Below are 24,910 nucleotides of genomic sequence, written 5' to 3'. Positions count from 1 at the left end.
AAGAAATTTATGTGGTTGTTTTTATTAATTTAAAATGATTTGCTTCCCGCATACCATGAAGCAAGCCGTGCATTCAAGGAAGCACAGATTTGATGACAAAAGGTGTTGATCCAAGAAAGAGAGGAAGTAAGTGTATGGAACTTAATTCTTATAAACCATTCTATATTGGACATGGAAATATTGCACAACTTACATGTATACAGATATTTTACAGAATGATTCATTTGATTTTCATTGAAATGTTAATGAACTTTCACAAGGTTCCGTCATCAAAATATAGTCTGCCTATATGCTTCATTTAATTTTTTTTCCTAATATAGGCATAAGGCAAAAACCCATCACCAGTCTTCCTGGAATTCAGCTAATCAAATGCTGCATCATCTTTGTCAGAGAAAAAGATTAATAAATATCGAAAATGGGGCGGACACAAAACAGACGACGTCCCAAGACGCTTCCGCTCACCTGATCCCTGACTTAGTTCTTTTGGGATCTTTCGTTAGGTATATTGGAAGATGTTTGTTAACTTGACTATGAAATGATAACATGAACGTTGAAGTACATTTAACTTTAAATGAGACGTAATAACAAAACAATAGGAATGTCAAGTATACAAAACAACATTATACCAACAATCTGTTCTATACTAGACCGGCCTACATAACACTGGACGCGCTGTCACCATCAGCTGACTACTGTAACTATTTAGGATTCACACACTGAGCGGTCCTCGCGCTGTATCTATTCTCACACTACACACAAAAGTTTCATTTCTTGATTCCTGTCACTCTATCCAAGCTCAAACTCAAGCGCGTTCTTAAATTACCTTTTAACATCAGGTGAAGGGCGTTAACTCCTCGGCGTACATAAAATAGGGAGCACCACACCATTTTCTATATGTTCATAGTGGTGTATGAAAATTCACTAACATTTATTCTGACAATCTTCCTGGCATCCTTGTCGTTCAAATGCCTGGTTTTCTGCCCCATGGTGCTAACTTGTCAGCCTCCATCGTCGTCAGATGGTCGCCAACTATCCTCAGATGTTTCAACCCTAAACCACGACATCCTCTAATTGGATGGTCACTTAGTGGTGGCCAATCCACTACTCGATAGATCCTGACTTCCATTCCAAGTCGCCCCGATGATGCCATATTAAATCAGCAAGACGCTTTCTCAACAGCTTCAACAATTCTCAAGCCTGATGACATTGCCTTCCCCCGTTCTCCTACATGTTGCAGAAGACTGTTCGATGAGCTGGGAAGGGAACCCTCTGCATCCAACCTCGACTGCGAACAGCCATGCCTTTCATCCTTTCTCTTTGCAGTCTGCTATTAGATCCGCATACTGTAAGTTCTTCCTTTCATGAGTCTCTTCACACTTTTCTTCCCACGGCTCTACTGTGAGCTCCGCTACAATGATAGTTCTGGACTGGTTCGATAACAGAGCCATGTCCGGACGTAATGTAGTCCCAACTATTGGGGAAACAAGCCTTCAATCCTGGCCCACTTTGAGCTCCCAGTCGGTCCAGCAATGATGTTGTAGCTGCCTTCTACTGCTCCACTGTATCACCTTCCCTTACAAAAACCTTCATATTTCCCGGTGTTGACTTTGGGCGCTTATTAATTATGTTGTAATTGTTTTAAAGAAACGTTAAAATCTTTGTCTTGGAAATATAAACTAGTGGCCCTTTCATGAATCTCATGATCGAAGTTGATTATCTTTTACACTGAATGTGTAAGCAATAAGTTCAGTTAAGTTTATTTTCAGTATAGGATTGAGATCCTCTTCACTGGACTCACAAATGGTTAATCATACAATAAATACATACATTATATATAATATACATGTAGTATTGCAGGTAATATTCTATATAGTTTCGTTAGTTAAGTTTTTAAGAAATGTTAGATTTCAATGTTGATAATTTAAGATGTTCTTGCTTTCATTGTTAAAACAGTTCATAATAATAACAACTCTGCTCTATACTAATAGAGTAGATCTTGGTTTCCCAGATTTTGTCTAAATTATTTCTGAAACAGTTATATTTGCTGATGATATAACAGATTCTGGGAGAGAGTTCCGAATTCTGACAGTTCGTACAGTAAAATAGTTTTTCCTCAATGTTGATATTGAATGTTGGGGATAGAGGTTTTTTGAGTTCCCTCTAGCTCTGTGTTTGGGAGCCACATATAAGCTTATACAGTTACAGCATTTTTGAACAACTCAATCATGTACCCAGGCATCTGGTGGCACGTCGCTGAACACTTTCTATCAGGTCGATTTCCTTGTTTTCGTACGGATACCAGATTGTACTTGCGTAATCTAGCTAGGACCTGACAAGTGATTTGTATAATTGTATAAATAACCTTGTGTCCATAAAATGAAATGTTCTACGCAGCATACCAAACACTGAACTGGTTTTTTTTTTTTTTTACTTTGTTGCTTATATAGTTTTCATAGGTTAAATCTGATACTATAGTTATTCCAATGTCTTTCTCACTTGTTGTAGTTAGCAGTCGTTTATTCATTAAGTTGTAATAGTGATTTATCTGTAGACTTTCCAATATGCATGTGTTTACATTTGTCCGGATGCACTTTTAGTAACCAATATTCACTCCATTTGCTCATGGTGTCCAAATCGCTTTGCAGGATTTTCGCTATCTTCTTCTTTGGAAATTATTTTGAAAATATTTGTGTCGTCTGCAAAAGATATATCTCAGAGTTTACTAGATTTGGGAGCTCGTTAATGAAGACGACAAAGAGAAGTGGTCCTAGCACTGAACCTTGTGGTATTCCAGCAGTGACCTTTGTCCACTCTGAATCTTCCTCGTTAACTGTAACTTTTTGATGCCTTCCTGTAAGAAAGTTTGAGATCCAAGTGATTAGTTGACTTGAGAAGTTACATGCGCCTACTTTATTGAGGAGACGTTGGTGAGGGACCGTGTCGAAGGCCTTTTTTTTTTATTCGTGTATATATGATATGTGAAAGTATTGGATTTATCCGTACTTACGCTCGGTGTTTTTATTATGTCCTGCGTGACAAACCATGTGTGTTGTGATCGAGACTCCATTTGTTATGGGAATTTTCCCGATTGGGAATCCCATTTCCGGTTCATACTTATGTAAATTTTGATTTGCTGTTATTTTTGATACCTAGTCCGCTCACCTATATAGCTTGAGCACGTGCTGTTCATGGCATATTATTAAATTTGGGTATATAGCCAGGTGTTTTAGCTTAGTATAGCGAGTTTTGACGGAAGCTTTCATGTAGCTGGTCAGCTCCATTCTCTCTATCTCTTCAAGGTTATTATCCCGATATTATTGAAACGAATGTTCATTTGAGATCAGCTGACTGACGATCAGCTGTTGTGTGTTTATGCTACTGAACTGTACCCCTGGTGTGTTTACATGGAATAAACGTGTAATAACGGTTGGATTGTATATTATTAGCAGTACATGGCAAATGGCAATGTTTTTATCTAACTGACCATATTATCAGATGGTAAATGTATGTGATATTAGATTGTATGTGAAACAGTTTGTTGGCAAGTAGTGTGTCACTGGCTACGATAGCCGCCATATTGGATTGTGACTAAGCAGGCGGTCAGAATTTGATTTAGGTATTTTGTCTATGTAAGCTCCATGATCAATCTTATGATTTAATTCAGTGATCGTTAAGACAATAATAATACTATTCATCAAAATGTATGTGTTTACTACGTACTTGTGGCGTACAACGGTCGATTTCAAGACATATTCGGTCCGAGCAGTTGTACTGCTTTCACGGTGAAACTGTTGACGCTGACGTTCCGGTTGGTTTTTGTGCCAAGTACATTTTTAAATACGGCTCGGAAACGGAATCAGAGACTTGTAACTATATTTTGTGTATTTATAGAGCATTTTTCAGTCGATAAACAGTTGTTTTATGTTATGTATAACCTTTTCTTTGTGCTTTCATTTTTGGCACTATATTGTGACGTCGACAATTGTTGTAAACAGTCTGGAGGGCCTACACTTTGCCTCCACTTTTTCTATATATATAAGGAAATATGGACGCCCGAGGGGTATATAAGGCGGAGCGATTACTTAAGCAATAAACTGTTACCAGATTGGACATACAGTTGATATGAAGCCCATCCGGAAGGAAGATAGATAGAATGGCGCCCTAACGGGCGCCATGAATATTTATCTTTCGGACGGATGGGCTTCATATCAACTGTATGTCCAATCTGGTAACGGTTTATTTCTTATATTTCCATTACAATCATTCAAATTCAAAACTATACATGTATATCTTTTGAATTTCCCGCTTGCGCTAGTGTTGACGTCACCAAGTTCAATAAATGGAACAGCCATAGCATCAGATTCTGAATATAGTTCAACACAAAACGGTTTGAAACAAGCGAACAAATGAAAATTATGCGATAATATTTTATAATAGGCCTACATGCTATTTTGTCAACACGATAATACCATTAGATTTCACAGACCGCACAACTTTAAAACCACTTTTAAAAAGACGCGGCGGAAACGTCAAATATTCATACGCTTGACCAGAATGGAGTTCATAGCCAGATATTGCCCATCTGGTTTAACATAGATTAAACGGGAAACTGAAAGTAGAATGGAAATATTGTGATTTTTAACGTCTCCTCCCGGCATCGGATACCTATTCTTGCTCATCATGACACATTAGTAAGCTAGGCCTACAGGAGTTATCTCCCTTATATCGATTTTAGGAAAGTTGGCATAACTTATATACAAATCGTCTATTGTTCAATAGGGATTATTACAAGATATTTAGAGCTGAATATTGTAAGAGAGGAATTGATGACTTGATCAATTCCCATAAATAGTTTGTACTTAGGATAATAGATATTATCTACAAGAGTCTAGTGTACTCTTGTATTTCTATTGCAAGATATAGTTAATCTTGTAGATCTAATAGTGAAATTGATTATTAGATCTACTTGATAAATTTCTATAAACTATTCTTAATTCTATAATATTTGTATATGATAATACAAGAGTCTAGCGTACTCTTGTATTTCTATTACAAAGTATAGTTAATCTTGTAATAGTGAAATTGATTACTTGATCAATTTCTTTAAATAGTTGTGTTCATAACAAACACAGTGGTTTAAAAGCCTTGAGTATTTCTATTACAAGATATTTGGAATTGTGAATCTTGTAATAGGGAAATTGATGCATTGCTCAATTTCCATAAATAATTGTAGATAATTACATGTGTTAATACAAGAGACTAGAGTTCTCTTGTATATCTATTACAAGATATTTGGGTTGAAATCTTGTAATAGAGAAACTGATGCATATTGATCATTTTTTATAAACTACTAACTACATGTAAATATACAGAGTTACTATTATCTTTATTCTGTTGTCGCGATTGTTGCTATTACATTTTAGTTATCATTTTATTGTTTCTTTATAAAAAGACAAGTCATATATTATAACAGGGAGTTTAATTATCAATTTAGATAATTGTACATTTCTACTCGCTATCATTTATAACCTCTAATTATACAGTAAATTAGAGTGATAGAGAGTGTGATTACACATTGTGACACTATATCTGCAGAATCAGAATTATATGTATGAACTTGTATTGAGACGTTGAGTTATTCTTTCCGATAATTGGTTAATCAGATGATCTGTGATCACAACCCAGTATTTTAGACTTGAGTGAGAAACCCTCAAGTAGAGACGAGGAAGCAGTTCGTTTCATTATGTAAGATTTTTCGGCCGTAGTCCTCAAAATTACTCCGGGTTGGGTGGTTGTGTTCCATATAGACAGCGCTAGGCAGTATTTAAAATGTGGTAAATGTTAATATAGTGAACCCCAGGGTCGGGAGAAGGGTGGTCGTTGGAGTCGGTTATATTAAAATATAGCTTGCGTGCTGTATACGTACTTAGTTGCTCAGCTAATTAGGCCTGTATTATTTTGGCCATGTTGTCTCGCTGGTGAAATGCGTTCTTTGTAAATATTCTGTGATGTATAATTGTTCTGTATATCATCTCCATGGTTAGCAATTGTGTCTTGTCTATAATAAAATGTTGAACTTTATGAATTGTGTTGCCGTCCGTTGACCTGTAGACCTAGCCAGCAGAAGTCGAGACGGAACCACAGAGTCGACGATCCTATAAAAATCCACTATACGAGGTTAAATTGCATATCGGTGACGAACACTGAAACTATATGCAATCAATAGCGTCACCATTGTCCAGAGCATGTGTCCATTTATCTAAAACTTCAAGTAATTGTAGAGAAGTAGACCTAATATGAAGTCGTGCTGTTTTTTAGAAAAAAATATTTGTTGATCCTCATGTGCTTCGATCGTTTATGTGCTCACTTACATGTACATGTATATTGGTTTCCAGTATTTTACATGTAACTGATGTCAGGCTGACCTGGCGATGCTTATTATTATAAATTATCATTCTTCAAAATTAAATTGTCATAAGAACAATGCGAGCCAACTGTGAACAAAACAATTCGTCAAGCCAAGGACGTATATGAGCACTTATAAATCCTTGGTCAAGCTTTGCTATCATTGCTTCCTTATAAATAATGCTGTATGGTAGCCTTCTTAGCTTTTTGGGAATACATATGTACTTGTATACAGTAGATATCTATATTTCTTTTGTTAACTGTACAACTGACACAAACCCGCATTAAATGACAAAAAATAAGAGATACTATATTTTTCTTTCATAAATTAATGAGGAGAGGAAACTATTATCTTATTATATGACTTTTACGGAACAGCATCGTGCACTTATGTAACGTATATTCATATTCCGGAAATATTGATCGGAAATTTTAATAAATTACACACCCTACAACGACTTCCTGTTCACTTTTGTGCGTTTTGTGTGTTGTTTTTGGAATAATATTTCGGCATGTCTCTGTAAACGATATATCTGTATGTCATCTGGAGTGTCGTTAAATTCACAGTTTACTCGTGATAGTGAAGTGACACGTGAATTCGTTTAGTACTAACCTTTATCTAAAATGTACACCTATGGTTCACGTCACCGATTGAAGCTGTAGTGCCGTGTGCCAAACTCACGACAGCTGACGGAAGGATTCGATATGATATAGCAGGTCGAGAAGATCTCCTACAGTTTGACTATGATACACGTGTCAAACTTCCTAAATTATGGCTACAGATATTATTAATCAACGCAAATTCAGTATGTAATTCTTTCATCGATGTTACTTTAAGTCTGTTTGGCTAGAAATCAGCTGTAAGTCTGAATCAAGAGTAGATCTACATTACTTTTTTTTTTTTTTTTTTTTGCTGCTGATAAGGCCTAAACTTTAGTCATTCTGCTAAGGAAACAACAAGCAAGTAGTTCGTCCATTTAGTTTTCCACGTTTTGTGACATGCCGCAATGATAATTTTGTTGTCATTTATAAGCCAAAAAGAATAATATGTCTTTTTAGGGTTACATTTTTTAGTGTCTTTCACTCTAAAATAGCTTTTAGCTTTATGTACATAAATATTGAAAGGGAATTGGTATTGATATTGAGACTGAATAATTCCTGCACGGTGCATAACATTAAAATGTTAGTACCGTTTTGTTCACAAGTAATAATTAACTTTGTAAAAAACAATACTGAGACATATAATTGGTGTTTGTACTCTTTTGGTTTTTATATATAAATTTAAAATATGTATTTATAAGAAGAAGTATTGCTACTGTTAGTCAATACTTTAAAAACAAGACACATGGTGATACACATATAACCTTATGGGCCGATTTTACTCTGGGCCGATTTTACTCTGGGCCGATTTGACTCTAAGGAGTCTGAGATCAAAATCCCTACTTTTAAATTTTTTTTGTAGAAAAGTGGGGGAAAAAATTAGGGTCGGTGGTAAAAAATAAGGGTCGGTCGGGTAACCCTTAACAGACATTTTTTTTTGGCCTAATTAAACGATGACTATTTTTCCACACTCAACATTGTCCCATAATGTTCACATGTGTTCTTATATGAGTGTTAATTTTAAAGTTGTATGGTCTGTGACTTGCTGTATTTTTGGCATAGAAAAAGTATTTGAAGTGTTCAACATATTTTTCTCTGTCTCTTAAACTTTTAAACTTTCCATATTGACCAAGTTTTGTAAAATAAATATTCATAAAGTTATTAAAAGGACAATTCATTCTTATAGTACATTAAAATTTGCCTATATTTCGGAAACAAACCAGTTCTAATAGAAATTGATTAAGTTGGTTTTACTGTAAGGCCATTGTTGTGTTTTTTTTCTGTTTTGCGTTCGCTTGCTGGTAGTTATAGGTTTTAGGTCTCTTGTAAATGATAATTCAACACTTTCCTTCTTATAAAGTCTGTTCTTTACTCAAAGGATGAAATACTTTTCCATCATGACATATACAGTGAACATGCATGTATATTTTACAGGTATTCAGAAAATAACATATTAACTACAACATAAATCAACTTATGAAACAACATAATTATAAAACAATGATTTAAACAAGTTGCAGATTACAAAAAGTACATCCCTCCCCCCAGCTGAAAAATTCAATACATGGATGATACTGAAGGAATATGGAAAAGGATGACGGCTACCTGAAGCACACAAAGATAATGGTTAGTTATCTCCTCCCCCAAGGGCAAGTTTTTATGGGACATATAAAACTGAAATAATAGTCTTGTCCTGAAGTCCACATGCACATGTATGAGAGTTAATATCACGACGATGAATCATTTGGTACAACTCCTGCACTATGACGAGGTCCGTGTGGTTCCAGTTCCTTTATACCTGGCTTGTTGTGTGGCTGAAGTCGAGAGAGAGCTCGTGGTACTCGCGTTACAACTGGCTCAATTTGCTGAGGGATGTTGTCATGGTCACCTGTTGTATTAAAGTTTAACCGACGTGGTGTTGGTGGGGGAGTGGCCCCCTGTGACGGTGTTGTCATGCTACTCATAGGAGCCGGTGTCCCGCGCACATGTGGTGACAGTTGGGGGAGTGGGGCCGGTGGTGATACAGGAGCCGTGGCCTGTGTCGTCCGTGGAGGCGGCGATTGGTCACCTTGTCGTCGTGGGGCTGCAGCTGCAGACGGAATTTCATCGGAAGGCAACATCACCTTAGATGGCCGTACGTCTGATATGGGTGGCGAAACTGCGGCATAAGGCGAGGTGGTGTTGAAGGGAGTGAACTTGCGGAGATGCTGACGATTTCGTAATGTCACTCTACCGGTGCCATCCACTCGAACCACGTATTGGTGAAACTGATGTACTTCTACAACAACTCCTGTTCGCTCCCATCGGTGAGGGTGGTTCCCAACAAGATTTTGTAGGTACACGTTGTCTCCGACTTTGAGGGGTGGAAGCTGGTGAGTATGCTCTTTCCACCGTTCGTGTTCTCTGGTGTGGCGGCACGCGAGAGCCTTCTCCCGATGGGACATTAATTCCGTCCACGTCTCATGGGGAGAGTATCGACCCATCGGTATTGGGATGGCATTACGAATGGGTCGACCAAACAATATCAACGCTGGAGATGCCTTCGTTTCGGGGTCAATGGAGTTCCTGTAAATCAACAGAGCCCTCTGAAACTTGTCCACGTCAAGGGATCCGGATGCGTTGATATTGTCCATGAGCATCCGTTTGATCGTCTTAACAGCCAGTTCAGCCAATTGGCATGAGGATTCACCACCGAAGAAATCCTGTGTCGGACACCCCAGTCTTTAAGAAACACCTGAGTTTTTCCTGCAGTGAACTGTGGACCACCATCAGACGTTAATTCCTCGGGGATGCCAAATGTTACAAATGTCTCACGCAGCCGCTTAACCAGACCATCTGCACCGGACTCCGATCTAAACACCATCGGCCAATTAGAGTATCTGTCAACAATCACTACAAAGTCCTTGCCATTGTATGTGAAGTAATCACTACAGATTTTCTGAAATGGGTAGTCCGGGGGCGTTATTTCAGCTGGCGGTTGCATTGGGTTGGACTTGGCCATCTGATGGCAGTGAGAACATTGATCCCTAACTTTGGCAATGTCGATCGTGATGTCCGGCCAATACACAGAGTCAACTGCACGCGCACGCATAGCACTAACACCCTGATGGGCTGCATGGAGAGCCTCGAGTATAGGTTTTCGTAGTACCGTCGGGATAAGCACGCGCTGGCCCATAAGAATAACACCATCCACAACACACAGACTAGACGAGAAACGATGGTATGGTCGTAGTGCCATCGGCATCTTTCTGCATTCGTCGGGGAACCCAGTTTTTACGTAATGGATGAGGTCGGCGAATGTGGTGTCTGAGGCAGTTGCCTCCCGAACCATGTCCCACGTGACCACTGTACCGGCAGAGGACAAAGCAGTAGTGGCGGCAGCAACGGTGAGCGAGTCATCAGCCAGATCTACATCCTCACTTTGTTGACAAAGGCTATGGAGAGTGTCGTGTAGAGGAACAAATGGCTCGATCTCCAAATCCAGATCTTCCGGTTCACCAGGCAGGTGTAACTGATCCGCTTTGCAAACAGGGTGTCTAGAGGCGGCATCGGGACCTTGATTCTTCTTTCCAGAGACATGCACCACTGTGAACCTGTACCCGAGCGTTTTTTCCTTGAGGTTGAGGAGGCGTCTGTTAGAGATGTCCGCGAGTGATCGATCATTCAGTATTTGGAGGAGCGGCTTGTGATCGGTTGCTACGAGGAGGTCTTTGCATCCCAGGACGTAGTACCGAGTCTGGTGTAGTGCGTAAACAACAGCCAATGCTTCACCTTCAATTGGGGCGTAGCGGCTTTCTGCAGGGTGTGTGAATCTGCTGCCAACTAGACACAGTTTCCAACCGTCGGGGCAGCAGGCGGGAGTCCTTTTCGTGCACGAGCAGTACTTCTGCATCAGGAGGAAGCCTATCCCGTCAACAGACCAGTTGGTGGCCAAGCAGGTAGGTCGGTTAGGGTCAAACAGACGCACACCTTCTTTCATTTCCTGAGTGATGACTTCTTTTGACCGACGGAACAGTTGATCCAGCTCATCTGTCCAGACAAACTTTGTGGACGGTTTCAATAAAGCTCGGAATGGTTTCATCTGTTTTGTCATAGCGAAGGCGTATGCACCCTGGTTTATAAGTCCGAACCAAGCTCTGGCGCCTGTGATGTCTGTCGGTGTAGGGAAGTTCCTGATGGAGTCTAAGAACTTTGCACTTGGTCGAATGTTCGTTGGTGTGACCGTCAATCCCGCGAAGTCAACGGTATCCTGGGCGAACTGGAATTTCTTGGGATTGAGTGTGATGCCGTTGCGAGCACATAAGTCGAGCCATTCGCACGCCTGAAAGAATGCCGTTTCAATGGAGTCTTCCCACATGCACGTGTCATCGACGCATTTGACCTTATTCGGGAAGTCTGAGATTATGGCATCGAAGGGTTGGTTGTACGCATCACCACTCGCGAGAAATCCTTGCGGAGCCACCTTGTATCTATAGCGTCCCCATGGTGTAATGAAGGTCGTGAAGTGTCTGTCTTCCTCTCGGATGGGCACCGAGTGGTACCCATTCCAGGCATCTGTAACCGTTTTCTTGGTACCTTGTGGAATGCGGTCTGCCAGGTGAAATGGGCTGGGTACATGATGGGTTTGGCGGACAGAGTGTCGATTCTGAGGCTGTAAGTCTACGGTACGTCGTGGGGTTCCGTCGGCCTTACCAGTGACGACCATCCTAGAACACCATGTTGTAGGTGTGTTGGCACTGACACGTTCCAATACACCAATGTGGACGTCACGTTGTAGATCGGCATACACTTTATCCTGCCAGTGAATCGGAACGATGCCTGGTTTAGGGGTCGCGACTGGCGTTGCATCAGGGTCGACATGGAGTTGTAATAGCTCACCCTTCATCAGAGGTAGTGGCTGGTGCTCGCATACGTTGAAGGTTGTAGACCCGTAGTAGTCAAGAAGCCATTCTTTAAGGCTCTCGACATTATCCTCTGTTGCCTGGATCCCTGGCGGTAGCGAAGTAGGAAGTGGAGGAGGTTCACTACGACGTCTGGGGCACGAACACATTTCTTCCGCTGTGTCAGCCGCTGAAGCAGTTGCATCTCGTGATTGTGCAGTCTTCGGGAACTCTTCAGGAATGGCCCCAAGGGAGACCAACGCCTCTCTGCACAGGAAAGCTTTTTCCATGGTGTCAGATACATAGCAGAAAAGACGGGTCGATTGTTCAGATCCGTCAGTGTCTCTTGTAGAAATGTCAACTGCGACTGCTCCTATCACGCCAAGATCTTCTTTTATGGCTCCTCGCATGATTAACTTAACTGGAAGCAGGTCACGTTTCCGTACCCCCATCGTGTTGGCAGATTTGAGGGGTATAATAGAACTCTGACACCCTGTGTCAGCCACCATCGACATTGTCACTGTTTTAAGGTCAGATTTGTCTTTCATGGGATGTCCAAACGCCGCGTGATCGTCCGGTGAGGGTGTCATCTGAACCGATATCATTGGATGTGGTTTGGATGGACGGGAAATCCATTGTCTGTCAAACACATGATGGTCAAGCCTCGGGGCCTGACGTTGAGTCTCATGACCATGTTTAGGAGCGTCTTGCGAGCAAGTGTTTGTGTTTGATTCACTGTCCTCGGTAGTGCTACACAGTTGATCGTAGACATAAGTGGCTTTGTCCGTGTTGACATCCTGCGAAGATGTTCCTGATGCACGACTTTTTGAGTTCTTGCGAATTGTTTGTGATTGCGGACAAGCTCTCGACGACGCATCGCGATGACCCCAACTTCCACAAGTTGTACATTTACTGCACGATGATGTGAAGTGGCCTTTTCCTGAACACTTGCCACAAGTGAATGTCCATGCTTCACAATGTTGAGAACGGGTCTTCCGGTCGTTCCTTGAACCGTGAGACGCTCCACCACATGCCCAACATTTTGATCCTGATGACGGCGATTGTTGTTTAGAGTCTCCAAGCTGTTTCCGAGTGGAACTCATGGCGCCTGCGGAATCTCCTACTGCACATTTTGTCGCTTTGCCCTGTTCCTTTTGGGCAATGGCGGCTTCCATACGTTGTTGACGTTGACGGATCTGTCATCAACTGAAATAGCTGTCTTGGTCGATGTTACAGATTTATAGCGTTTCATTGTGATCCCAAACACAAGATGTATACATTACTGTCAGGTCTGTGGAAATACATGTTTCAAAAAGACGAATTTAATGTTTCTATTTTGGGACTCGATAATGCAGGGAAAAGTGTAGCCGTCATAAATGATAATTCAACACTTTCCTTCTTATAAAGTCTGTTCTTTACTCAAAGGATGACGGCTACCTGAAGCACACAAAGATAATGGTTAGTTATCTTGAGTAAAAAAACAAACACAAACTTCTTTTTTTCCGAACTAGGCAATAAATGAGGTGTGTAATGGGGTAAATAATGTTTCCTACAATTTCCATTGATATAAATGTAACGGAGCACATGATTTGGTACAAACATAATCACTGCCTCTGCTAGGATTCAAACTCAGGACCTATGGGTTACTAGCTAGTCTGACGCTCAACCGATCGATGGTATATTGCGGCTAGTATTCACCAGGATTACATAAAATCTATAAAAAGAAAACTGTTTTCTAAATTTAATCAGTTGAAATGAAATAACTTATTTTTGTAGAAAATGTACAAAATCAGTATCAATTTGAACCTTCAAAAAACTTTAGTTCCTTAGTAAAACATTGTGTTTATTTTCTTGTGTGTGTGTTTTTTCACCTTGCAGGCTGATAGGTTTAAGAAAATCAAAATGAGGCAAAACAGAAAAAGACATAACTATGGCCTATAAAATGCCAGAAAAGCCCTCTACTCTAGTGAAATGTATGGGAAATGTTCAAACTCGCTAACTGTCCACCATTACATATAGTGGCCGGATGTCTTGTATGCCAAACCTGGCCCTTGCTAGTGTAGCAAAGAATTTTTTGTCTAGAACTACTCAAATCGCACTTACAGTAGTGTGTTTACCTTATTAGATACATCTTCTTGTCTAAAAATAATTTCATCAACTCCTCAGTGGTTATATGTGTATTGCATTTGTTTAACATGCCTGATTTCGGCTCGGGTACGGGGGAGTAATTAATGTTAGATCTTGTATTGGAGTGTAATGTAGAGTATCGTAAAGGAGCGGAATTATAAGTCCAATTTCACAAAAAATTAAATATACTTGCGTCTAACAAGGAACAATACTCTCTTTAACAAAGAAACATAATTGTTAAAACCCATTCTCATTTTAGTAGTACTTGATCTAAATGCCTGATCTGATGATCATGAGGTGGATGAAGAAAAGTCACATAGAACATTTAAAGAATGAAATGATACATTTGTATGCACAAACAATACACAAAACTGATACAATATATGTATTCATATTGTGATAACACAGTTATGTATTTGAATCTGTAATTAATCATATTGATGTTTTTTCCCATTGAGGTTTGGGAGAAAACATCTATACCAATCAGACAGCTGCATTCTGAATGAAAATTATGAAAAATTAATTATTTATTTGTAGATAAAACGGAAGAAGATTACCTTACCTGTGGTAGGTGTCTCAGTGAATTTCCATTACAAAAGATAATTTCTTTCATCGAACATAAGAAACAGGAATGTGCTGAACCAGTGCCTGAAGAAGCAAACAAAAGCAAAGAGTCTGGTATGAATAATGCTCACCTTAGATAGGGTAAAGCAATAGTGTAATCATATTGAAAATCATAACTTCGTTATGCATAAATCAGAACAGTTATTTATCTCAAGATTAAGTCTGAATTTAGTAACAGTGAGTCTGAATTTGGAAACATGTAATTAAAAAGCATTTCAGAATTGAAAATATTTGACAGCAAAGACCTGGTACCACTTAATTTATTCGTGTACAATATGGACCTTTGATAATCCGAATATCTGTGTCCCCAGTCCAAACTGTCCAGATTGTGAAGTTCTTGGACTGCCAAGTGCCATTTACTTACCTTGTAATTGATAGTTGAATCCATTCTCAGACATTCCCATCGAATTGTGAGTTTTCCAGATTATCACAGGTTCACTGTACAGCTAGGACATTTTTCTTATTTCTATAATTTCAATATTGAAATTCAAAATGGTGTTAGGATTACTTTTAGCTTACTGGTAATACAACATGTATTTACTGATATCTATATTATTTCTAGGTTTGCAGTGTGTATCCTGTCCCAAGGCCTTTATGACTGCTATGGGCTTGTTAAAACATGTCCAATTTTCACATAATTTGCGACTTTTCCTGGAAGAGGGGGCCTTTTCTAAAGGGATAGAGAGTGCTATCTTTCCTAACAGCCTACCACCTTTGTTGACTTCTGCTTCTGTCCAAGAAGTCCAAAAGGAAAGCAGGACCACAAAGACTGCCATGTCGACCAGTTGTAGTCAGGAGATAGAATCGGGATGTTCTCAAACGACCAGAACATATTACCAAGACAAAGCAGACCAGTTAAAGTTATCTCATGTTGATACAGCACATCAAAGAGTGACAAGCTCATTGAATGATATACCAAATCCATCAATCTTTCAACTCCCGAAGATTCCATCAAACCAGTCTTTAAAAGCCTCAGCCAAAAATTCCTCACATTCCAGTACGACACTTTCTCCTCCCAGCACAAAATTAACCCAGACTCAGAGATGCTCTCCTCCACAAGTTCATTCATCGCCTAGCATTAGCAAGTCACAAAAAACAGCCCCTGTGCAGCAGATACTGACATTTTGCACAAGCCAGTCACAGAAAATATCTGCACCTGTTGTTAAGATACCTAGTATGAATCAAACTAAGAAACTGAATCCTCCACAGATTCCGCCTTCTGGCCAGAACCAGTCAAATAAAGTTGCGCAAAAACCTGCTACTGTCCAGGTACAACAACCTAGCACAAACCAGTTGCAGAAATCCACCCCTCAACAAAAGCAGCCTTCAAGCGCCAAGCAATTGCAGAAATCGAACTTGCAGCCCAATTCTTCTATATCTGTGAGCAGTCACAAAGCAGACGACCAACCAAGTGTCACAAGACAGCCAATTCTATTCCCTGTCACATCACTGCCAGCTGCTGCACCTCCAAAAATCAACATTCCAGTTCAACTTCTGAATTCAGATGGCAGCACACCCTCGGATACATCAGTATTAGTTGGCCAGGATGTGGGTGTTGGTAAGGTTGTTCCTATTGTACTTTTATCTGGGCAGATGGTCGACATGACTGCCAAAGGATGCACACTGACTCCACATACACACGAACCAAACACCACCTTTAAGTCAGCAGTTAGTTGTCAAAATGCAACTGTGCCCAGTCAATCCTCGACGTCAAAAGCCACAAGCCAATGTACACACACAAGCCATCATGTATCCAGCTTTGATACACATTTACCCAACCCCAACACACATGTATCTGTTCTTGGTACACAAACGTCCAGAATACAGTCTACTAGCCCAGTCTTTCCTAGTTCTCAAGATGTCACACCTGTTAGCCCAGTAGAGAATCAAAGTATGGGTAGACCAGATAAGCTGGACAAGGCAGCTGATGAGTGTCCAGACACCCCAGGACAACGATCTACCCCAATAAATAATGATGTTGTTATGATAGATCAATCAGCACTGAAGGACCATGCTCCCCAACTATCTACTAACAGCAAAGCTTCCGTACAGCAATTTTATGGGAAGGATTCTCATCAAGATAGCGTTATGATGACTTTTTGCTCTCCAGACAATGAAATGGCGATGAAGAACAAGATGGACAAGTCATTAAAAAGTGTCCAGAATGGAGTCACTAAGACTGAGAATGAAGCCTGTTGTGAACATCAGTCATGTGGAGTGACTGTCATTCCTGGTACTCATGAAAACATGCGGAAATGCTGCACCTCAGTTTTACCAAAGAAACGAAAGCGTCACATGGAGACCAAACACATGTCCTACTCATGGTCTCGGTATAATCGCCGTCGTTTATACAGCGGTTTAGACAAGGGACGGAGTGCAGGGACAATCTATATTGATGTTGAGGATGTAAGGGACGATCCTCCACGATCACAGACGAGAACATGCACCCAAGATAATGTGCAGAGGTCTGAGGATGATGAAAAGTATAACTCAGAAAACAATATGACAAGCCGTGGATCGGTCATCCTTCAGCCAGGGGCAACATTTTCCATTCCTTTGCCCTACAACACTGTGTCTTCAGGGAGCCGTCCACGCACCAGTATTATTCCTATTCCAGGACCAAGTCGGCAAGTATCGTCGCCAAAACATTCTACAGCAGAAGCCATGTCATCATCACCTGTTCTCCAGAATGAAACAACATCTTCAGCTGTTTCCGAGGAGATCACTGAGACTTTGATATTTTCTGACATGTCAAACACTGATGCAGGATCTGACAGTCTTGATCCCAACTGTTCTTATTACCAGGGGAGGAAGCGACGTTACCCAACCTCCAGACCCTTCAAATGTGACCAATGTGATAACGCCTTCAACCAGAGGATCCACCTCAAAAAACACATGAGTAAGCACACAGGTAAGTGTTATCTTATGAATTCATCAGTATATTCTACATTTGTTCTGTCAGACAAGGGTTTAACATATATAATATGTAGATAATGTTTAGACACAAAGATAGGTTTAATATTGTTCAAAACAATTACCTGTTGAAAACATTCCTTACCTTGAGATATAAGAGACAACGTTTGGTTTTTAGGAAGTGAATGTTTTTGTAAATGTAATATAATACATATCAAATTACCTTAAGGATATCATATGGAGGCTGTTTGGCACAACAATAGAGATTGATGAAGAATAATTCTAATTGGTGACATATCAGTAGCAAATGATGTTAAAAATATATAGACTTGGATGGATGGTGTTAAAAGCAGATCACGGTGTCAAGTCATAGCACAACAGAAAAACATGAAACAACTATAAATGTATACATGTCTTGCTACAATGGTTAAATGCATTATTATTTTATGTATGAAAACAGGAATTAAGCCATACAAGTGCCAGCAGTGTGATTACTCTACTGTGGAGAGAAGTCATCTGAAGGTGCACATCCGTATACACACAGGTAATTTTATCTATTGAATTTGAACAAAAATGGAGAGAAATCCATGTAATGTGTAGTGTATTCAACATAATTCAATGCATTTTAGTAGTTTATCTGCTCCAAAGTGCTTTTGCAATACTTTTGCATTAATTTGGTGTCCAGTTTGACATTTTGAAAAAAAAATATGCGGAGATTAAAAGAGATCAATTAACTTGTATTCATTTTCTTCTAAGCGGAAAATAAAGTGATAGAGAGTGCACATATTTAACTCATAAAAACTCTCTATATAGTGCATGGGGATTAAAAATTGTTCAATGAATGGGATGTTAGGGGCATATGACACACTTTAGATTAGATATATGAGTTCCCTAACCATTGTAAAACAAGTTGATTATATTATATTCACATATGCTTGTTGTATGCTTGACAGAAGCATACCTTTTTAGAAAGGGAAGAAACTAGAAAAGATGTTAAGATTTCCCATGATCCAGCTGATGACCTTATACATATTCAAGTCAGCAAGCAAACCTTAAGTTAAACATGTACATGTGACTATTGCCTGTTAGAACCGTTTTCATTGCCAGTACTTTATAGTATGTAAATATTGGATAATTGATGAGATGATGTCAAATCTGTATATTAACAGGTGAGAAGCCATTCAAATGTACTTACTGTGAGTATGCCACCGCCCAGAACAGCACCCTCAAGATTCATCTGAAACGTCATCATGGCAGCCAGATGTTGGAGTGTCCTACGTGTTCCAAGTCTTTTACCCAATACGATAACTTCCAGGTCCACCAGAGGGAGCACCAAGGAGACAATTCCACAGATGATAGCTGCGAAAAAGATCAAGGTCACAATGGTGACAACAGCCAAGATGGAGGTGAAGGTCACTTGAATATGCAGACAGGATTCAGCATTCCTAAACAGGAATTGCTGGATCCTTCTGAAACAGAAGCAATTAATGCTGTGTCGAGAGAACAGCCTGAATGGCAGGGCCAATAAATATATAATGTTTTAGAGAAATATAAATTTTATTTTTCTAGGGAGATTTTGTAGGGTTAGATATTGATCAGTACATTTAAACAGATACTGGTTAATACCCGTTTTAAAATGTACTGGTACTCTTATCAGTGTTTAGAAAAATAAATACATGAACTTTTGAAGACCTCAATGAGTGAAAGTTACTAGATTAAGGAGACAGACAACAATGTGTAAATTCTTTATAGGTCATCTGACCCCAATATATCGTGTTTTGTCCGTCGTCATCCGCAGTGTGTAAACTTTTGAAATTTTGAACTTCTTCTCAAGTTCTTAGTGCGATTTAGCTGAAACTTGCATGAAATGATCCTGACATGGTCCCGACCAAGTGTTGTTATTTTTCGGGTCGATCCAAAATCTAAGATGGCCCCAAGATGGCCACCACAGCCACCATTTTAAAAACACATTTTGAACTTCTCAAGTACTACAAGTGTTACTTAGCTAAAACTTGCATGAAATGATCCTGACATGGTCCCGACCAAGTGATGTTATTTTAAGGGTCAATCTGAAATCCAAGATGGCCACCACAGCCACCATTTTGAAAACTCATTTTGAACTTCTTCTCAAGTACTACAATAGTCCGCTAAACCTGCCTATATTATTAGGCTTTTTAAAATTTTAGCCCACCATCATCAGATGGTGGGCTATTCAAATCGCTTTTTGTCCGTGGTCCGTGGTCCGTCCTTCCGTTCATCCTTCAGTCCGTCCGTCCGTCCGTCCTTCCGTCCGTCCGTCAGTTAACAATTCTTGTTATCGCTATTTCTCAGAAAGTACTGAAGGGATCTGTCTCACATTTCATATGTAGGTTCCCCTATGGCCCTAGTTGTGCATATTGCATTTTGGGACCAATCAGTCAACAAGATGGCCGCCAGGCAGCCATCTTGGATTTTGATACTTAAAGTTTGTTATCTCTATTTCTCAGAAAGTACTGAAGGGATCTCTCTCAAATTTCATATATAGGTTTCCCTAGGGCCCTCGTTGTGCATATTGCGTTTTTGGATTGATCGGTCAACAAAATGGCCGCCAGGCTGCCATCTTGGATTTTGATAGTTAAAGTTTGTTATCGCTATTTCTCAGAAAGCATTGAATGAATTTGTCTCAAATTTCATATATAGGTTCCCTAGGGCCATAGTTGTGCATATTTCGATTTGGGACCGATCGATCAACAAGATGGCTGCCAAGGAGCCATCTTGGATTTTGATAGTTGAAGTTTGTTGCTGCTATTTCTCAGAAAGCACTGAAATGATCTGTCTCAAATTTTATATGTAGTATGTTTGCAAAAGTTTGAAAAGCAGAGAAAAGATCCCTCTTTCCATTGTCAGACATAGATCATTCTTTGGTGGGTGCCAAGATCCCTCTGGGATCTCTTGTTTTTTTTTTGCTGGCTCTATATATTAATTAAAAGGGCTTAAAAATATAGGCAGGGTTAGCAGACTAGTACTACGAGTGCGATTTAGCTGAAACTTGCATGAAATGATCCTGATATGATCTTGAAAGTGTTGTTACATCTCTGGGTGATCCCAAGTCAAAGATGGCTACCATGAAACCATCCATGTCTAATTAATTTCCTATATGACTTTTGCCAAGGAAGTCAGATGACCGTTAAGGCACTTTGACCGTTAAGGCCCTTTGCCTTTTATTTGTAATGAAGTCCATTGACTACACAACAATTTAAAGCGAATAGTCGGACAAACAAAGGCTAAAGTCGGTAAAAATGGTGTTAATATATCCAGTATAATTTCTAATGAAATAGAAAAATAAAATATCCTGTCAAAATCGCTCTGTATGCGAAGAACTTAATATATATTATGGGAATCCTAATACGTCTTCCCGGCCGGCTATCAGTGCAGTTCACTTTTAACGACATTTCCACGCAGCCTCGTTTTCAAAGAGTTAGGCGAATTTATATTTAGAACTGTGCTAATTTTACACGGGGCTTCCCCATAACTTCAATGGTCAAAACTGGACACCGTAAGCAGAATTTGACTATCATTATGGTATGCAATGACTTTTGGAAGGCCATAGACCGCATTAAGACTGGTTTAATTTTCTTTGCCCGACTATTCACTTTAATGTATTTTCTTCTATAGTTACAATGTTTAAAGATGCTCCACCGCCAACAGAGCATAAATGCTATTCATCATTTGAACAATAATTGGTGCTTAATTGTGTATATATATGCCAAATTAACACAAAATATAACATAAAATAATTTATTTTGCATTGGTGCATGCGCAATCATTACTTTATTCTATATAAGATATAGTGCCACAGAATTTTTTCGGGATGCAATTAATTATTTTTCATATTTTTAACTTGAAGTAAAATTAGAAGCTCAAACTTTTCATTGGTGGTGATAGTGTAAAGTAAGTAACTTTTTTAACTGAAGAAAAATACAAAATCGTCTGCTCCTGTTTTTGATAGTGAAAAAATACCATTTGTCAGCGGTGGAGCATCTTTAAGTAAATGAAGTTTCTACAAAGTATGTTCAACAACCAATGTATTTCTTCAAACATATTATAGTATTATTATCGTTATACCAGTATTGTTTCATTAATACAAGTATACTATTGTATCGTTTGGTTTTTCGCCCACCATCAACAGATGGTGGGCTATTCAAATCGCTTTTTGTCCATGGTCCGTCGTCCGTCCTTCCGTCCGTTAACAATTCTTGTTACCGCTATTTTTCAGAAAGTGCTGAAGGGATGTTTCTCAAATTTCATATGTAGGTTCTTCTAGGGCCCTAGTTGTGCATATTGTATTTTGGGACCAATCGGTCAACAAAATGGCCGCCAGGCAGCCATCTTGGATTTTGATAGTTAAATTTTGTTACCACTATTTCTCAGAATGTACTGAAGGGATCTTTCTCAAATTTCACATGTAAGTTACCCTAGGGGCCTAGTTGTGCATATTGCATTTTGGGACCAATCAGTTAACAAAATGGCCGACAGGCAGCCATCTTGGATTTTGACAATTGAAGTTTGTTACCGCTATTTCTCAGAAAGTACTGTAGGGATCTGTCTCAAATTGCATGTGCAGGTTCTCCTAGGGGCCTAGTTGTGCATATTACATTTTGGGACCGATCGATGAACAAGATGGCCGACAGGCCGCCATCTTGGATTTTGACAATTGAACTTTGTTACAGCTATTTCTCAGAAAGTACTGAAGGGATCTGTCTCAAATTGCATGTGCAGATTCCCCTAGGGGTCCAATTGTGCATATTGCATTTTGAGACCAATTGATTAACAAGATGGCTGACAAGCCGCCATCTTGGATTTTGATAGTTAAAGCTTGTTACCACTATTTCTCAGAAAGTACTCACGGGATCTGTATCAAATTGCATGTGCAGGTTCCCCTAGGGGTCTAGTGGTGCATATTGCTCTTTCAGACCCATCGGTGAACAAGGTGGCCGACAGGACGCCATCTTGGATTTTGATAATTGAAGCTTGTTACCACTATTTCTTAGAAAGTGCTGAAGGGATCTGTTTCAAATTTCATGTGCAGGTTCCCCTAGGTCCCTGGTTATGCATATTGCATTTTGGTACCGATCAGTAAACAAGATGGCCGACAGAACGCCATCTTGGATTTTGACAATTGAAGTTTTTTCCGCTATGTCTTAGAATGCACTGAAGGGATCTGTCTCAAATTGTATGTGGAGGTTCTTCTAGGGGTCTAGTTTTGCATATTGCATTTTAGGACCGATCGGTGAACAAAATGGCCGACAAGTAGCCATCAAGGATTGTGATAATTGAAGTTTGTTACCGCTATATATCTCAGAAAGCAGTCAAAGGATCTTTCTGAAATTTCATGTGTAGTAATATGTAGTAAAAGCTTGAAAAGCAGAGAAAAGATCCCTCTTTCCTTTGTCAGACAAAGATCGTTCTTAGGTGGGCACCAAGATCCCTCTGGGATCTCTTGTTAACAGTATCCAAACCCTCGAGATTCTATTTTATTTATTTTTCTATACAATTTGAAGAGCATGATAACCCTCAATTATAATTGAGTCATGCCCAGATAAACTAATCTTTTCAGTTATTTAAAATGAAAGGTTTAGGCGGAGACTGCAAAATTTTAACACCTTATGGACTATATATAGTTATCACAGAGGGCACTCTAAAACATGCCCCTTGCTTTTTCTCAGTTGATTGTCAGATGTCCTGTCACAGAACTGCACTCTCCATCTCCGGTGTTGACTGTTAGGCTGGTATTTGCTCAATTGCCTGCAACACAAGTTAGCTTATGTCAAAGTGTTGTGTCGTTAATACATCTGTGTGATTTTCTGTCTTCCTCTCAGCAACTTTCATTTAACACAAGACAGAGACCTGATAGATATATTAGACTTGCTTTGTAGGGGTTCCCAGCAATTTAAGATGTATTCTAACAACAACCTTCTGACAATGCAAGGTCACAGGGATCAATCATGCAAGCATACATAGAGGATCTTACATGAGTGGCTGTGTGATATGAAGTTTATCAAATGAGTTCAATAATTTGATATGCCACTAGCATTTAGGTGAGTGTAAGATTCTATTTATCACATAACTTTTATTAATAGAAATATAAGCAAAACTTAAGATATTATCTCTATATAACACAGAAGAAATCAGATGTGACGTTTCCGTCTATTGAGACAATCATGCGACGTCCTATATAGATTATGACATAAAAGCTACCTGTGATGTCACAATAGTGTTATCACACATGTGTCTTACAATGTTTATGACATGGTTGGACAGGCTAGTTATGGGATAAAACATCTCATTACACCCTTATTCAAGGTCATAAGGGTCATGCATTATTATCCTTTCAAATTAACATTCATTAAATCATGCAAAACTCTTCTTTAGTGTTAACTATTATCCATGGTCATAGGGGTCATACTTTATTCATTGTCATTGGGGTCAGCCATGCCACTACATCAATCATACATTATTTGATTGTCACTTTTTAGGTCACCCGAGATGAAGAGTGACCTATCTAATCTAATCGCCTTTTGTCCATCGCCTCCATCGTGCATCATGTGTTCATTAACAATTTACATTTTCAACTTCTTCTCCAAAACGCTTAATTTAATGAAATTTTGCAGAAACCTTCTAAGGCATAAGGCCAATCAAAAATGTGAATTATATGACCCTTACACCCAGGGGGCTGTGGGAGGGGCCAAAAGGGGTCAAATAGGCTAAAACTTCAAAAATCTTCTTCTGAAATTCTGGAAGTGGTAGAATCAAATATTCTTCATAGATAGAAAGGTCTTAAGGTCCTTTACAAAAATTGTGAATTATATGACCCTAGTGTCTCATGTTTCCCCCTGGGGCCAAGTTTACAAGATAAGAAAAACACATTTATGAACATTAATTGCTTTGTTTTCATATGAAATAAGTCAACCTGGGTTAGAATTTTAAAAATCTTATTCTGAATTCACAGATTTGATGGAACCAGATACTCTTCATAGATTGGAAGGTCTTAAGGCCCTTTACAAAAATTGTGAATTACATGGCCCTGGGATCTTGGATTTCCCCCTGGAGAGGGAGTCAAATTTACTATAGGTAGTTTATATAGGAAAAACACATTTATGAACATTATTTGCATTGTTTTTATATGAAATTAGCCAAACTGGGTTAGAATTATTAGCCTGAGATAGCATTTTAACATCATATCCATATTGATCCTGACCGACCCCCAAGGTCCACAGGGGCGGGGCCAAAATGGGTCAACTTGGCTAACTATTTAAAAATCTTCTTCTGAATTCACAGATTTGATGGAACCAAATACTCTTCTAAGACTAAAAAGTGAAATT

At 39.3% G+C, this 24,910-nt stretch overlaps 1 protein-coding gene across 1 annotated transcript; it reads left to right on the top strand.

Annotated features, from left to right (window-relative positions):
- Nucleotides 1-6,864: 6,864 nt before the first annotated feature.
- LOC138315173 (uncharacterized) lies at nt 6,865-24,910 on the top strand. Its single transcript, XM_069255982.1, has 5 exons — nt 6,865-7,211; nt 14,550-14,690; nt 15,199-17,547; nt 18,010-18,093; nt 18,719-24,910. The coding sequence occupies exons 1-5, from the start codon at nt 7,178-7,180 to the stop codon at nt 19,075-19,077; spliced, it is 2,967 nt and encodes a 988-aa protein (XP_069112083.1). The 5' UTR covers nt 6,865-7,177; the 3' UTR covers nt 19,078-24,910.

Source organism: Argopecten irradians, chromosome 2, assembly GCF_041381155.1.
Source record: "Argopecten irradians isolate NY chromosome 2, Ai_NY, whole genome shotgun sequence".
Classification (NCBI taxonomy): domain Eukaryota; kingdom Metazoa; phylum Mollusca; class Bivalvia; order Pectinida; family Pectinidae; genus Argopecten; species Argopecten irradians.
This window is presented reverse-complemented; position numbering and strand designations above follow the sequence as displayed.

Excerpts from the sequence above, each read along its gene's own strand:
- LOC138315173 (XM_069255982.1), top strand. The coding sequence starts at position 7,178 with ATGGCTACAGATATTATTAATCAACGCAAATTCA. Across the intron at positions 7,212-14,549 it reads TATTAATCAACGCAAATTCA|ATAAAACGGAAGAAGATTAC; the intron begins GTATGTAATTCT and ends ATTTATTTGTAG. Across the intron at positions 17,548-18,009 it reads ACACATGAGTAAGCACACAG|GAATTAAGCCATACAAGTGC; the intron begins GTAAGTGTTATC and ends GTATGAAAACAG.